The sequence below is a fragment of the Penicillium subrubescens genome (genome assembly GCF_028828155.1).
Source record: "Penicillium subrubescens strain IBT 31985 chromosome Unknown utg000006l_segment0_segment0, whole genome shotgun sequence".
Lineage (NCBI taxonomy): Eukaryota > Fungi > Ascomycota > Eurotiomycetes > Eurotiales > Aspergillaceae > Penicillium > Penicillium subrubescens.
Genome location: NW_026643156.1, coordinates 1,194,360 through 1,208,007, shown reverse-complemented (window position 1 = coordinate 1,208,007; position 13,648 = coordinate 1,194,360). Strand labels below are relative to the sequence as shown.

The 13,648-nt window shown below is 50.5% G+C and overlaps 5 protein-coding genes across 5 annotated transcripts; 3 read left to right on the top strand and 2 right to left on the bottom strand.

Moving 5' to 3' along the window:
• Nucleotides 1–68: 68 nt before the first annotated feature.
• N7473_008974 (tRNA (guanine26-N2)-dimethyltransferase) lies at nt 69–2,183 on the bottom strand (the record flags this gene model as incomplete). The annotated part of the gene is made up of 1 exon (XM_057154913.1): nt 69–2,183. The coding sequence occupies one exon, from the start codon at nt 2,181–2,183 to the stop codon at nt 69–71; it is 2,115 nt and encodes a 704-aa protein (XP_057006043.1).
• Nucleotides 2,184–3,060: 877 nt separating this feature from the next.
• Nucleotides 3,061–4,256, top strand: N7473_008973 (uncharacterized protein; the record flags this gene model as incomplete). Its single annotated transcript, XM_057154912.1, has 2 exons — nt 3,061–3,422; nt 3,479–4,256. 2 exons carry the CDS (start codon nt 3,061–3,063, stop codon nt 4,254–4,256), a joined length of 1,140 nt encoding a protein of 379 aa, XP_057006042.1.
• Nucleotides 4,257–9,742: 5,486 nt separating this feature from the next.
• On the bottom strand, nt 9,743–10,936 carry N7473_008972 (uncharacterized protein; the record flags this gene model as incomplete). The annotated part of the gene is made up of 1 exon (XM_057154911.1): nt 9,743–10,936. One exon carries the CDS (start codon nt 10,934–10,936, stop codon nt 9,743–9,745), a length of 1,194 nt encoding a protein of 397 aa, XP_057006041.1.
• A 1,153-nt stretch (nt 10,937–12,089) lies between these two features.
• Nucleotides 12,090–12,785, top strand: N7473_008971 (uncharacterized protein; the record flags this gene model as incomplete). Its single annotated transcript, XM_057154910.1, has 2 exons — nt 12,090–12,104; nt 12,147–12,785. The coding sequence occupies 2 exons, from the start codon at nt 12,090–12,092 to the stop codon at nt 12,783–12,785; spliced, it is 654 nt and encodes a 217-aa protein (XP_057006040.1).
• A 280-nt stretch (nt 12,786–13,065) lies between these two features.
• On the top strand, nt 13,066–13,531 carry N7473_008970 (uncharacterized protein; the record flags this gene model as incomplete). Its single annotated transcript, XM_057154909.1, has 2 exons — nt 13,066–13,168; nt 13,245–13,531. 2 exons carry the CDS (start codon nt 13,066–13,068, stop codon nt 13,529–13,531), a joined length of 390 nt encoding a protein of 129 aa, XP_057006039.1.
• Between the last annotated feature and the right edge of the window lie 117 nt (nt 13,532–13,648).

Genomic DNA, 13,648 nt, shown 5'->3' with positions numbered 1-13,648 from the left:
CACAATGCTAAAAGGCGAGTTTTTTGGTATTTACAAAACATAAAACGTACATCTATTGAATAACATCATCACTTTGACTTCACCGCCGCCCGATTCAGCGGCCCCCAGTTCGCCCGAGGATTGAGCTGATACCGCACCAGACGCTTCTTGGAGTGTGCAGCCGATGCCTCTTGGCCCAGCGCGGCATCAAACTTCACCTCCAGGGTGCTGGGATGCGCCTTCTCGGCTGGCCCATCACTGGCAGGCTTCTCCTGTGCATCAGCGGGTTGCTCGTGAGTCACGAAGGAGTGCCGTGATCCGGATCTGTACAGGGAAGCTTCCACCTTGGTAACCAGATCGCTGATATCCTTTCCAGACTCGACGGCGGCAAGAAGATCATTCTTCAACTGTGCTAGCCAGGGGTTCTCGCTGCTGCCCTTACGCAGGTTGTCGCGGCTCTTAGCCATGATGGCCGCGCCGGCAGTACCGGGCTTTAAGGATGCTTCCTTTACAGGGGAGTGTTGGCGGACCCATTCGCGCATGATTTCCCAGACGACGCTCCAGGGGGCATCGGTGCGGATAGAGTTCGGTTTGGCGTGGCTGCGGGTAGAACGGTACCCGACTGAGCGAAGAGCACCACGGAACTCGTCTTGTCCGACGGTTGAGCAATGGATGACCTTTGAGAGTGCGCTCAGGGAGAAGTAGAAGGGGTATGGCTCATGGAGAGCCGGGTTCATGCGTGGGATGATAGCTGGGTAATCTGTCTGTTCTTGGGATTTCTCGGTCCCTTCAGTGTCAGGCTTTTGTTCTTGCTGCTCCTGACCCGCAGACTTGTTGAACGAGGGACTGAGGTCCAAGTCCTCCTCCATAGCGGTGGTGAGCATGCCCTCAATACGAGGGATGGTTTGGTATGTCTCCGGGTCCAAGGTGGGAAGCATATCCAGAATGCGCTGGATGAAGTGGGGGTTATGAAGCGGGCCAGCCCACATCGGTCCCGCGAGATGTGTCTTAAAGCCACAGTGCTCACAGTAAGTATTAGCCGTCGGGCCCAGAGCTAGCTTATAGTGGTACAAGGGGTTTCCCTTGCGATCAAGCTTCTCACCGGACGCAGCCAAGGGCTGGATAGTCCATGCGCCGCATCCAGAATCACAATTATACACAACCATTGAGTTGCTAGCAGTAAACTTGACTTGAGCGGGGGAGCGAGACACGCGCACGAACACACGGGCGTAGAAATCGATTGATAGCGAGAGCAGAGGCTCAATTGCAATGCCGTATTTGGCAGCGGACATGGCCAAACTGTTCAAGATAAGGCGCAAGCCACCTTCATGGGAGTGCAAGCCCTTGATTGGGGAGCCACCGTATAGCGAGAACGCCTTCTCGGCATAGCCGGTCGAAGCCCAGACACCCGCATCGGTGCAGGTCACACAGAGAAGACCACCATCCTTCACGCCCTGAAGGGCTGCATCCAGGAATGGAGCCGCGGTACCGTACGGATCCAAGTCGATCACATCAAATTTGCGTGATGGATCACCGCAGGCGCCGTACATAAAGACACGCGCATCGCCCAGATTCGGCTGAATACGGCCCTGCAACTTGTTGTACTCGATATTCGTCTTCATTGACTTGATGGCAGATTCTGATAGGTCATTTCCCACCACCTTGGAAACTGCTGGCAATTCGGAGGCATATCGGAGGGCACGCAGGCCCGTCGCAGAGAGGGCATCGAGGACTGTGAACGAGGGCGCGGGGGTGGAATCGGGCTGCGCATCTGACGTCTCATTGGGCACGGAAACAGATTCTTCGGTAGTCTCGGGGTTCGTTGCATCTTTGCCCTCTACAGATGACGGATTAGGTGCTTGCTCGTCGGACGAATCCTCACGCTTGCGCTTCTTTCCCTTGTTGGTACCGTTGCTTGCGGCGCGTCTCTTCGACTTTTTATCCGCTTTTTGCTTTTTCACATCCATCGCATGTTCACTGAATGCGCGAATCGCTAGGACACTCAGGTCACGATTGAATTGCTGAATCGGGTTGTAGAAAACTGATTGGCTCTCGTCCTCTTCTTTGAGATCTCTTCTGGTGCCCTTGGAAGCGGCTTCCTGGGCCGGTGGGTTGAGGATATACGCCAGGCCCTCTTTAATCACATTGTAATCGGCTCCCTGGTAGGATACCAGCTTGCTGGTGGGAGTGGTCGAGCTCTCCATGGCTTTCGAGGTATGACAGAACGGTCTGCGGGCGGTCCAAGCAGTTCCGAGTGGGGATAGCGTGCGAATGGTGGTGAATGGCAGATCAAAAGTGCATCTTGGGGCGAAGGCGAAAAGCGACAGACAGTACCGTGGGCTCATGGACTTATTCCCAAGGCGCAAAGAGCACAATGACACCGAGTGTTGGTGGAAGTCGGTCGATCGTCGATGATTTGCGAAAAAAAGATTCCCGCACGGACCATGTGACACTCACCTGCAACCACCTCACAGCTCAGAGCTCCACTATCCACATCCACTCTTTACAACTACAATATAGGGACCTGTGAAATCGACGCCGAAAATGAGAACCTCTGGCGCCAGAAACGGCCGCCTTTCTACCCGTAACTTTAGAAGGCGAGCCGTTACTTAACCGCCCGCTCTCTTGTACTGCCCCGTTTTCCGTACCTAACCAGGACTGTCACGGGCCAGTGCCCGATGTTGGTCACGTGTATCACGGGACCTTGGTATGTTGACGTGGGGAACGCGCGGGATTAACTTCCCCTCCTTAAGCTTTTTGTAAACAGCATGTTGGCCTAGTTAGATTGAATCTAAGTCTTACTTCAGCCCTTCACATACAAAAAGCTTCCTTCTACACCCAGAAGTATCATTGGTCATTGGAAAAGCCCTAGGAAAGCGACCTAGGCACTCATTGGAAACACCCCTGAATCCCCAGCGATTCAGCGACGAACACACATCGGAACGGAATCCTCGCGCATAGATCTCTTAGCGCTCGAGACGTATTAGAAAGCCCTAGAAGATCCCAATTCCTAGGCATATTAGAACATTGGACGAAAAGCGACCGAAGCATTACCGGCACGCTACGTAACCCCTAGCAGCAATGCAGCAACAGGAATCGACAAGCCCTCCCGGGTGGGCGCGAACGCTACTACAGCAGATAGCACAGACCCAGGCTATGCAGAACGAAGAAAGGGAGCGGCGTCACCAGCAAGATGCTGCTCAAGAGGAGCGGATGCGTCGCCTCGAGGCAATGCTGGAGCAGCAGGCCTCACCAGCCGCAACGACGACCACAACGAACGAAGAGCAGGCGACACCAGCGCGATCGGCCGCCGAATCGGTGCCGATTCCCCCCGAACAGAGACGATTCACCGACCGAAGCCACGCCTACCAGACCCAAAACCATTCGGTGGAAGCACGAGCGACTGGCCAACCTGGCGAATTTCGATTGAGAACAAGCTTAGCGTGGACGGTGAAGCTATTGGTTCTCCCCAGGATCAATTTATCTACGTATTCTCTAGACTAGAGAAGCTAGCATGGAAGAACACTGGAACCTTTGTGAAACTCCGCCGAAACACTGGCGAACCGCAGGCCTTGCTCGATTTCCTTGAGAGTATCTACGGAGACCCGAATATTAAGGCACGCGCAGCAAGACGACTCCACCAGATTCGACAACCAGAGGATATGAGCTTTTCTAGATTCCTTCCCCGACTAGAGAAGGAGTTCGCGGATGCAGACGCTCTTGAATGGCACGACGAAGCAAAAAGGCAGATCCTTCTTAGCGCGCTCAATAAGACCATGACGAACGCGTTAATGAATCGAGGTATCCCTGCTACCTCGTCGGGCCTAATCTCCCGGCTCCACGAGATCAGCTCGGATATGGATGCCCTTAATATCAACAGAGAGGAACGAACACGTCGTCCGCGCTCAACTAGGCAGAATAGCGACGAAATGGATTGGGCACCGACCGTGTCGGTAAACCGTGCCGAACCACACACGAAACACCGCCGACCCGAAAGTGGAACACCGAAGCAAGCTCAATGGGTTAGCCAGGACGAGATAGATCAGCGACGGGCCGAAGGGAAATGCTTACGATGCGGGAGATCTGGACACCTTATCGCGAGGTGCGCGTTACTACCAGCACAACGGCCGAATAGTGTGCGTATCGCTACTTCCTCGAGCAAGAAAGAAAAGGGGCGCACAGTTAAAGTGAAGAGGTCGAAGCCTACGAGTGACCTAGATCTAACGACTTCCGACGACGAGAGTGTGACCACCGAGGACAATTCGGAAAAAGAGTAGCTCCTGTTCTAAGCCGCGAGCAGGAGCGAAAGGGGGTCGAAAAGCTACTGGAACGTGAGACACTACCGTTTATAGTCGATGCTAGAGTGAATGGAATTCAATTTACACAAGCTCTTGTCGACAGCGGTTGCCGCTGTTATGCAACAGTGAATGGGTCCTTAGTCCAGGCGTTTGACCTCCCGCGCATTAAGATACGGCCACGAATCCTTGACGGAGTGGTGCCGAATCAGTACCAAATCACCCATGTTACCTATTTCGACCTCGATGTCCACGGCCAGCAACAAGGCCGGGTATTCGCGTATATTATCGAACCGCAAAGCGATAGTATGATACTTGGGGACCCATGGCTACACGAGGTGAACGGACGATATTCGGCAAAGAAAGGATACCTAGACATCTTCACGAAGTCTGGAGAGCGAACTAGATGTTGGAACCGCGCGGATCGCACTATTGGGCCTATTGGAGTAAAGAGATTACGCGTTGCGCAGGCCGAGGCATCATACATCCAACATCTTATGCAGAGCGTATCGGACGCAGATCGCCTGCGAATCGGCAAGGTTTCACTAGACGACATCGAGAGAGCACTCCGCCCTAAGAAGCACATTAACCCAAAGGATAAGCTACCGAAACACTACTGGCGATGGTTGGCCGCTTTTAGCCAACAGCTAGCCGACCAGCTGCCTCCGCATAGACCAGGAATCGACCATAAGATCCCTCTGAAACGTGACCGAAACGGTGTCGAAGAGCCACCACCGTATGGTCCTCTCTACGGCATGAACAAGGAAGAGCTTCTTTACCTGCGAAAAACGTTGACGGACCTACTTGGGAAAAACTATATACGCGTGAGCCAATCGCCTGCAGCAGCACCAATCCTACTAGTTAGGAAGCCAGGCGGTGGCGTACGATTCTGCGTAGATTACCGAGGGTTGAATGAACGAACAGTGAAGGATCGCTACCCTCTACCGCTGATTCGAGAGACATTACGGAACATGGGCCATGCCCGCTGGTTCACGAAGCTTGATATTATCGCAGCCTTCCATAAGATTCGTGTCCACCCTGGAGAAGAATGGAAGACAGCATTTCGGACGCGATACGGGCTCTACGAGTGGAACGTGACTCCCTTTGGGCTAACTGGTGCACCGGCAACGTTCCAGAGGTATATCAATCAAACTCTACGAGAGTACCTAGACGACTTTGTGTCGGCATACGTGGACGACATAATTATCTACACCAACGGAACGCTAGCGGATCACCGCCGAAAGGTCCGCGATGTGCTGCAGAAACTAATAGATGCTGGCCTACAATGTGACATTGCGAAGTCGGAGTTCGAACAGGAGTCAGTGAAATACCTTGGCTTTATCGTCGAAGCTGGAAAGGGGATCCATGTTGATCCAAAGAAGGTAGAGGCTATTAGAGCATGGGAGAGACCGAAGTCCATACGGGATGTGCGAAGCTTTATTGGATTCGCGAACTTCTACCGGCCGTTTATACCTCGATTCGCCGACCTTTCGGCACCATTAACACGGCTTATGAAGAAAGACGCTTTCTTCAAATGGGACGATGACTGCCAACTAGCCTTCATAGAATTGAAGGAACTCTTCATAAATGCACCAATCCTAGCTCACTTCGAAGAGGATCGTCAAACAGTCGTGGAAACTGACGCCTCTGGCTGGGCTACTGGAGCAGTTCTATCGCAATACGGGCCCGATGGGCAACTACGGCCATGCGCCTATCTATCCCAGAAGCTATCCCCAGCAGAATCGAACTACGAGATCCACGATAAGGAGCTCCTGGCGATTATACGGGCCCTACGCGAATGGAGACCGGAACTGAAGATGGTGCCCCGATTCACTATCGTAACGGACCATAAGAACCTTCGATACTTCGGTAAAGCACAACACCTTAACGAACGGCAGATGCGCTGGGCAGACCTCTTAACAGAGTTCGATTTCGATCTCCGTTATCGCCCTGGTAAGCTTGCAGTAAGGCCAGACGCACTATCACGACGAAGCCAGGATATGCCACAGAGTATCACCGACGAAAGGTTATCGAATCGCTTCCGAGTGCTACTCAAAAGGGTCAAGGTCAAAACGGGACGGCTAGACCCTCGATCAGCCGACGACCAACCTAACGAAGAGATCGATTTCGAGAGAAACATCCCTCTCTTTGAAGAAGAAGAACTCCAGATAGAATGGAAAAGGGCAAGGGCGTCCGACTCGATCTACCAACGAATCACCCACGCTTTGCTAACGGGGGAGCGCCGAATCGCCGCCGAAACGAACATCAAGACAAGTCTATCGGAGTGCCATTTAGACGATCGAGGGGTACTCCATTTTAGGCAACGGGTCTGGATTCCCGACAACGAGGTTCTACGCACGGGGATTATACAGAAGATCCACGATTCACACGTCACGGCACATCCTGGGCGAGACGCCACCTATTCGATACTGTCTCGACGGTTCTTCTGGCCAGGAGCGGCGAAAGACGTACGACGTTTCCTCCGGAACTGTACAGTTTGTGGACGAAGCTCTGTATGGCGAGACACGAAACACGGGTTATTAAAACCACTGCCAATCCCCCAGCGAATCTGGGCCGAAATATCAGTGGACTTTATCACCGAGTTGCCACCCTCTGGACCTACAGGAGTAACGAACTGCATGGCAATAACAGACCGGTTGACGAAGGGCGTGATTCTGATCGGAATGAAGAATACAACGGCAAAAGATGTAGCAGAGGCGTTCCTTACACACTTCTATATGCATCATGGGGTGCCACTAGCGATTGTAAGCGACCGCGGCCCCCAATTCGTGAGCTCTTTCTGGGAAATAGTATGCGAAAGGCTATCGATTCGACGCCGATTATCCACTGCTTTTCACCCCCAGACCGACGGCGCAACAGAGCGTGCTAATCAAGAGATCGAACGAATCCTACGTGTGTTCACGACGTACGCACAGGATAACTGGAAGGATCTACTGCCAATAGTTGCCGTGGCAATTAATAATCGTGATGCTGCTTCAACTGGAATCTCGCCATTCTTCTTCACCCACGGCTACCATGTTGACCCGATTGGCATTGACGAAGCAGGGCAGCTAGAAGACGCCCTGACCCCACCGCGAAAGGCAGGCGAAACGTTCGTGAATCGCCTACGAGAAGCCACCGATTGGGCCCAGGCCGCTATCGCTTCGGCACAGGTCCTTCAAGAAGAACAAGCGAACCGACGTCGACAGGCCGCGCCTGTCTATAAAAAGGATGACTGGGTTTGGCTAAACCTTCGGAACGTACGCACACAACGACCATCAAAGAAGTTAGATTGGCTACATGCTCGGTACCGAGTGGTAGACGTCCCGTCACCGTTCACCGTCCGACTCAATGTGCCTACTGGCATACACCCAGTGTTCCATATCGAGTTAGTTCGCCCAGCAGCAACGGACCCGTTCCCATCTCAGCTAGTAGACGATTCGCAGCCACCACCACTACTAGTTGATGGAGAAGAGGAATACGATGTGGAGCAAATCCTAGCCGTACGACGGAGGAAGATTGGGCGAGGATATCGTGACGAAGCGTTAGTGAAATGGAGAGGATGGGCAGAACAGACGTGGCAAACATTGGACTCAGTGCAAGATTGTAGCGCCTTGGATGCCTTTGAAGAGCAGTACGGCCCCGTTTCGGATGTGATTCGCCAGCAAATCGGCACCGAAACCCATGTCGTCGCACCCCTAGCGAGCTCGACTAGGAGGGGGTATTGTCACGGGCCAGTGCCCGATGTTGGTCACGTGTATCACGGGACCTTGGTATGTTGACGTGGGGAACGCGCGGGATTAACTTCCCCTCCTTAAGCTTTTTGTAAACAGCATGTTGGCCTAGTTAGATTGAATCTAAGTCTTACTTCAGCCCTTCACAAGGACCGTTAGTTATCATCCTCTTATCCTGCTATTAACGCTCGACTTTAACGATTATTCCCCCTATTTCTACTAATAACTAAACGACGCCGAAAATAGCTCCTCTCTGTATCCTAATATAGGGCCCTCTCTATCTCGCTTAGCCTAATCGAGCGTCTATAAGATACCCTGTCTGCCCTCTCTTCTAGGGCCTTTCAATACCCTTCTCCCCTTATCCCGGCCCCGCTACCTAAATCGCCCTTGATATACTTATTTTAAGGCTATTTATTAAAGAATTTAATACTTAGCCTCTATATCTGAGTTTACTTTATCGCGCCTATATCCGTACCTCTACCTTAAGTTAATGTAAAAATATACTCTATAAGTCAGGATAGAGACCTGTTGATCAGGTAGGAGAAAGGAACCAAGTCAATTGTATAGAATAGTCAAAGACTGTTTCCTGACGACTGCAAAGCCTCTTCAACATGAGTCAATTTATATACAGTCTCATAGATCAAAACGGGAAGGAGATATATCCTAGGTAAGAAAGTGAGAGGGGAAAACACAAGGCTTGTGTAACCCGTTATCCAAGGGTCTCCCCTGCAGGCGTTCGTACTCGTACTATCAGCAAACCCCCGGTGAACCTTCACCGAAAGCTTGCCGGGTTACCAGGGTCCTAGTGGCCTGAGGCGTCAATGCTTATGAATAACCTCATGTTAGGTATATCATAACACAAACCCACTAGCGAAACGCATAGGCTGATAACAATCTAGCGCATCGCCAACATCTTAGCACTCTTCGACTTCTATATCCTGGCAAACCATAAGTAGCTCCAAGAGGGAGAAAAGAACCACAAATGAATCATAGTCTGGATAGAAACGTTGATTGTCATTGGTTGGCTGCTATGTACAGTGCCGCCCGTTATCGCCTTCCATATCCAGAAACAGAGAGATGCACTTTTAAGCCCCAGGCACGTGATCATAGAAACCTGGTTTGGAATCTCGTAAACTACGAATTATGATCATATATTGTAATGGTATCTGATCTTGTACCCCGCTGTACTCCGTATTTTTCAACACAAAGGGACTAGCACTTTCCAGATTAAGCACACAAATCAAACAGCTAAGCCGGACCTGACGGATCTAGGGAGCCGGTCGTGCCTTGGTGGAGATTCTCTACAAAATCTAACCTCCTCAAGCAGATCCCTGACACTGTCACTTAGAGACTTCATACGATTCCGAGAATATGATTCCCTCACTGGGCCCACCATATCCAATTTGATATCGGATATTTTAAGTGTGTAGACTATAGCAATAGTCTTGCTTATGTATCTAATGATCTGCCCTTCAACCAATTCTAAGGACGTATTGAATTTTCACATTCCTAACATTATCTATACCGTTCATCTCCTGAGTCTTTATGCTCTGTCGGAATTAGATATCTTTGGACCTTATACTAAACCGGACTGGTACTAAAGGTATATTTAATAGCTTTCCGGTGGAAGAATCAATCGATCTTAGCCAGAATAGATACAAGAATAGTCCATTAGCGGAGGTCCGACAAAGAATATATGGAAATCTCGAGTCCCAAACACACTAGTGCCGAGAACTAGATAAATATCATTTCGATGGCTATAGCTAATGACAATATGAGCAGCCGTCGCGGAGGTGCCCAGGCTATAGCACCCCCGGTTGCCTTCTCAAAGCTCACTAGCGACTGATTGCTCGCTCCGACTTGGAGAACCTGCGACGAGTTGGCGGAGTCGTAAGTGCCTATAAAGCCAATGCTGAAAGTTACGTTCACCTGCTCGTCATGAGATCCGTATAGGTCGCCGAAAGCAGCGATTGTCGTCCCCGAGATGGATAGTGTGAGCGTGTTATTGGTCATTGTTCCGTTGATTTTAGTCCCCGATGGCCATCCGATTAATATATCCCCCATCATTCTGCACGTTTCCGCAGGGATGTGGATCTGGTCGTTATGCGTGCCGTCACTCGCGAAGATTGTCTGGGTCGACCTCAGACTGGACACATCGTACAGCCCTTCAAATTGGACCTCATGGTCATTATTACCGGCCTGAGTGACATTAAGAACCACGGCATCTATGGCTCCTTCGACATTCTTATTCGTCTCGTGGACGTACTCCCTCCAGTCGACAGTTGTCTTGAGCTGAACGAGATTCACATCCGTATCGCAGGAGCTGTAGGAATAGGTAATGTTGGCGATAGTATTATCGGATTGCCAGGCCTGGAAGCCCAATGTAAAGGGATTGTGAAGGTTTGATGGAGTAGGCGTTCTTGGCCCGACCCATGCAATACCTAACATGCGAATTGAGCGATGGTCCTTAGGACAATTTGTTCCACGGTAGGTGTTGTTGGTCGGTAGATCGCGAATCACGTAGTCAAAGGAAGCTTCTCCTTGGAAGTAAAGTCCGTTCCATTCTGTGTACGCTCCAGGGTTGCCAGCAACAAGTGTGTAATTGCTATAATAAGACGGCTGGAGGCCGGTGGTTGTAAGTTTGTGGTCATCAGAGCAGACATAAGTGCCGCCGCTGGTTGAGGAGTCGTCACTGCTGGTCCCGCTGTCGCTTCCAGAGTCGCTGCTAGAGTCGCCGCCGCCTTTGCGGGATAGAACCCTTGCAGGAATCGCCAAAATTGCAAACAGTAGGACTATAGGCTGGCGGAGTAGCATAGTGTCCGGTTTTCTGTGGGCTTCACTGCATGAAATCAATGTCGTTGTGAGCAGGTCGAAATACTTGTCAGCTAATCTCTCAACAGTGAAAGCAGAGGAACACTCGGCGGTCATTGTAATTGAAAGCACGGGCACTACGGAGTACTTGATCCTTCGCCTAGTTATCTGTGCCTCGCCACATAGAGCATTTTTGGGGTAAAAAGCCCGTCAAGGGGAAAGGCGCCAAGGAACTAGACAGGATGGACCTCGTATTCGTTGCGATCGCCAGTCGCGACAAAGGGGAGCCACGTACTATCCTATTTCTGAATTTTCCGTCAGGCACCGCGATTTCCCAGTTGTTTCTATTATCTCGCTTCCTCGCCTGCCAAGATAACCAAAGCATCCACCTATTCCCGAAAATCACCCAGTGACCTATGCTTATGTCCTTAGCGCATCCACGCTAGGATGAATCCCTTCGACGTAAGAACCTTTCCCTCCCGCTAAATCTGTACTGACGATGGTAAGACAGTTTTCAAAATTAGTTCCGACTCGTAGATAGGTCACTCTACCAAGTATTTTTCCTCTGCCAGGTGGACTTTCCTTTCTGAGATGCCGCCGCTTTTACAAGGGCTCAGAGTCAGACTCACTGAGTAAATCTCAGACCGGACTCATACTCAGAGAGCTGATCAGGGGCGTTCACGTGACTGCTCAGAAGACGCTCATTAAGTGTGATCAGTCAGCTTACTGAGTCTCAGAGACCGATCAGAGGCAGCTAGGGCATCCAGCTCTATATTGAGCACCCAGTCTGCCGCGCTTAGGCTAACTCCGAAGCCCAGCGCTCCACAATTTTGTTTGTTTCGTGAATCACCTTTGTGTAGCCCTCTGTTTCCGTCATGAAGCCATTTCTTGAGTCATTCCACCCTTTGAAGGAAAAGAAGGTCGGATAAATCATGCCGCAAAAAAGGAACGCACCGGAGAAAAGCCGTCTTTGGTCTCTGGTGTTGATGATCTGTGCCTAAACATTGAAGTACAAAATGGAGGTTCTACCCCGTCACTCTAGACCTTCCATATAGTTATCCTTCGCTCATTACTTTAATTCCCATCCTGTTCTCTAAACTGACCTCGAAATTTTGACGCAGCTTTCCTAAGGTATAGAGAGAGATCTCTTTTTTGCTACGAAAGATATGTAACAGGCCAAAGCCCGGTGATTCGACCAACTCGCTCCCTGGTGGCACCACCCATTTAAGCACCTCAAGTCAGCGGTACCACTCTGGAAAATTAACAGCTCATGGCTCGTGGAATGGTTCAAACCTCTCCGAAGAATAAGGATTCTTCTTATCTTTAGTGGTTCTATCGCGTCCTCGGTGCTTATGTCCTTAGCGACCGTCCGCCCTACAGCTACGAATTTGATGAGGACCTTTCCGATTTAGCGACAGAGGGAACAAAGAGCGAAGAAGAGCAGCTAACGAAGAAAAGAAGGAAATTTGAGGCTGGCGAAAAGGAAAGCGAAAATGACGAAGACGAAGAGGAAGACAGCGCATCTGAGAGATCACATGCTGATTTTTTGGCCGACGTTTACTACGAATTCAAAGAAATAAGCGAAGGACGAAAAAGGGAGCTTGCACGGGAACAACAAGTTATACTCGACATGATTCAGTCCGAAAGCGAAATGGAAAACAAGGTCAACCAGGCATACCGTTCTTTCATGGACGCCCAAAAGGAGGACAAACTGACCTCCTTACCGTCTCTTCATGCCACCACTTACATTATTCATTGCCGTGACCAACCAAGATATTTCTATAATGGATTGAGACCGGGATATGTTGAATTTTACCGCCTACCAGTGGAGGATAACTTTGGTTCCAATCCACCGCCAGATTCTGACCCGAAGAGCATGTACGGGCATATCTATATCAACGCAAGCAACGGCATCGAGTTTAAACCATTTGATCGGCCCGAGGAATTCAGTGGTCCGATTTCATAATATCACCTTTCCCGAGTGGCCCCCATGAAGTGCGAATCAAGTTTTTCAGCAAGGGTTACATCAAGATGAGTATCCCTAAAGAGCTGGCATTTGAAAATAAAGATCCGCCTGCCCATGCTCCTGATGTCTTTGAGTACGTGGGTGTTCGGCGCGATCGGGAAAAGTGGAAGACAGAAAGAAAAAGGATGTGGGAAGACGCGGAGAAAAACCGCTCCCCTTCACCTCACGATACTTCGGGTTTGAGAGAACCCATCCGGTGGGGTACTGATCCCACAACAACATGGGTAACGCTGAAATATCAGCAAACAACCCGAGCCACACGCAGAGTGATCACACCAAAAATCATCACAGGGCCCTCAAAAAGTCCTTTACCTTCCTCGCTTGTGTGGCCTTGGAGATATAGGGTCCGTCCTAATCGTCAAGGCGGGAATTAGTGTGGGATACGTAATTATCGGCCAGTGCTTACTTACGAGGGTGCAAGCAAATCACAATCGCCACCCGTTGCTCGTTCACTTCCATCTCGTGCGGTAGCTATCCAAAAATATCCCAAACAGTACACACGCCGACGGATCAGCAGATTCGGGCGGCTTGAACACAGGAATATGCTTTCCTTGCGGGAATGCTACCTTGACGGCAATGTTTTTTTTTCTATGATAGATGATCTGCCCTTGACTCTCGGCCACGTTCGTTTCTTGTCCAACAATACATCCGCCGAGTCTGAGCTAGGCTGCGTCATGGTCTTGTAGCTTATTTTGGAACTGCCCGTGAATGTGCTCGATAAGGCAGACGCTAGATACATATAACAGCTCATGTCGATAACAAAGTCATATGATTTATAAAGTCCAAGGCCTTCATTGATCGAA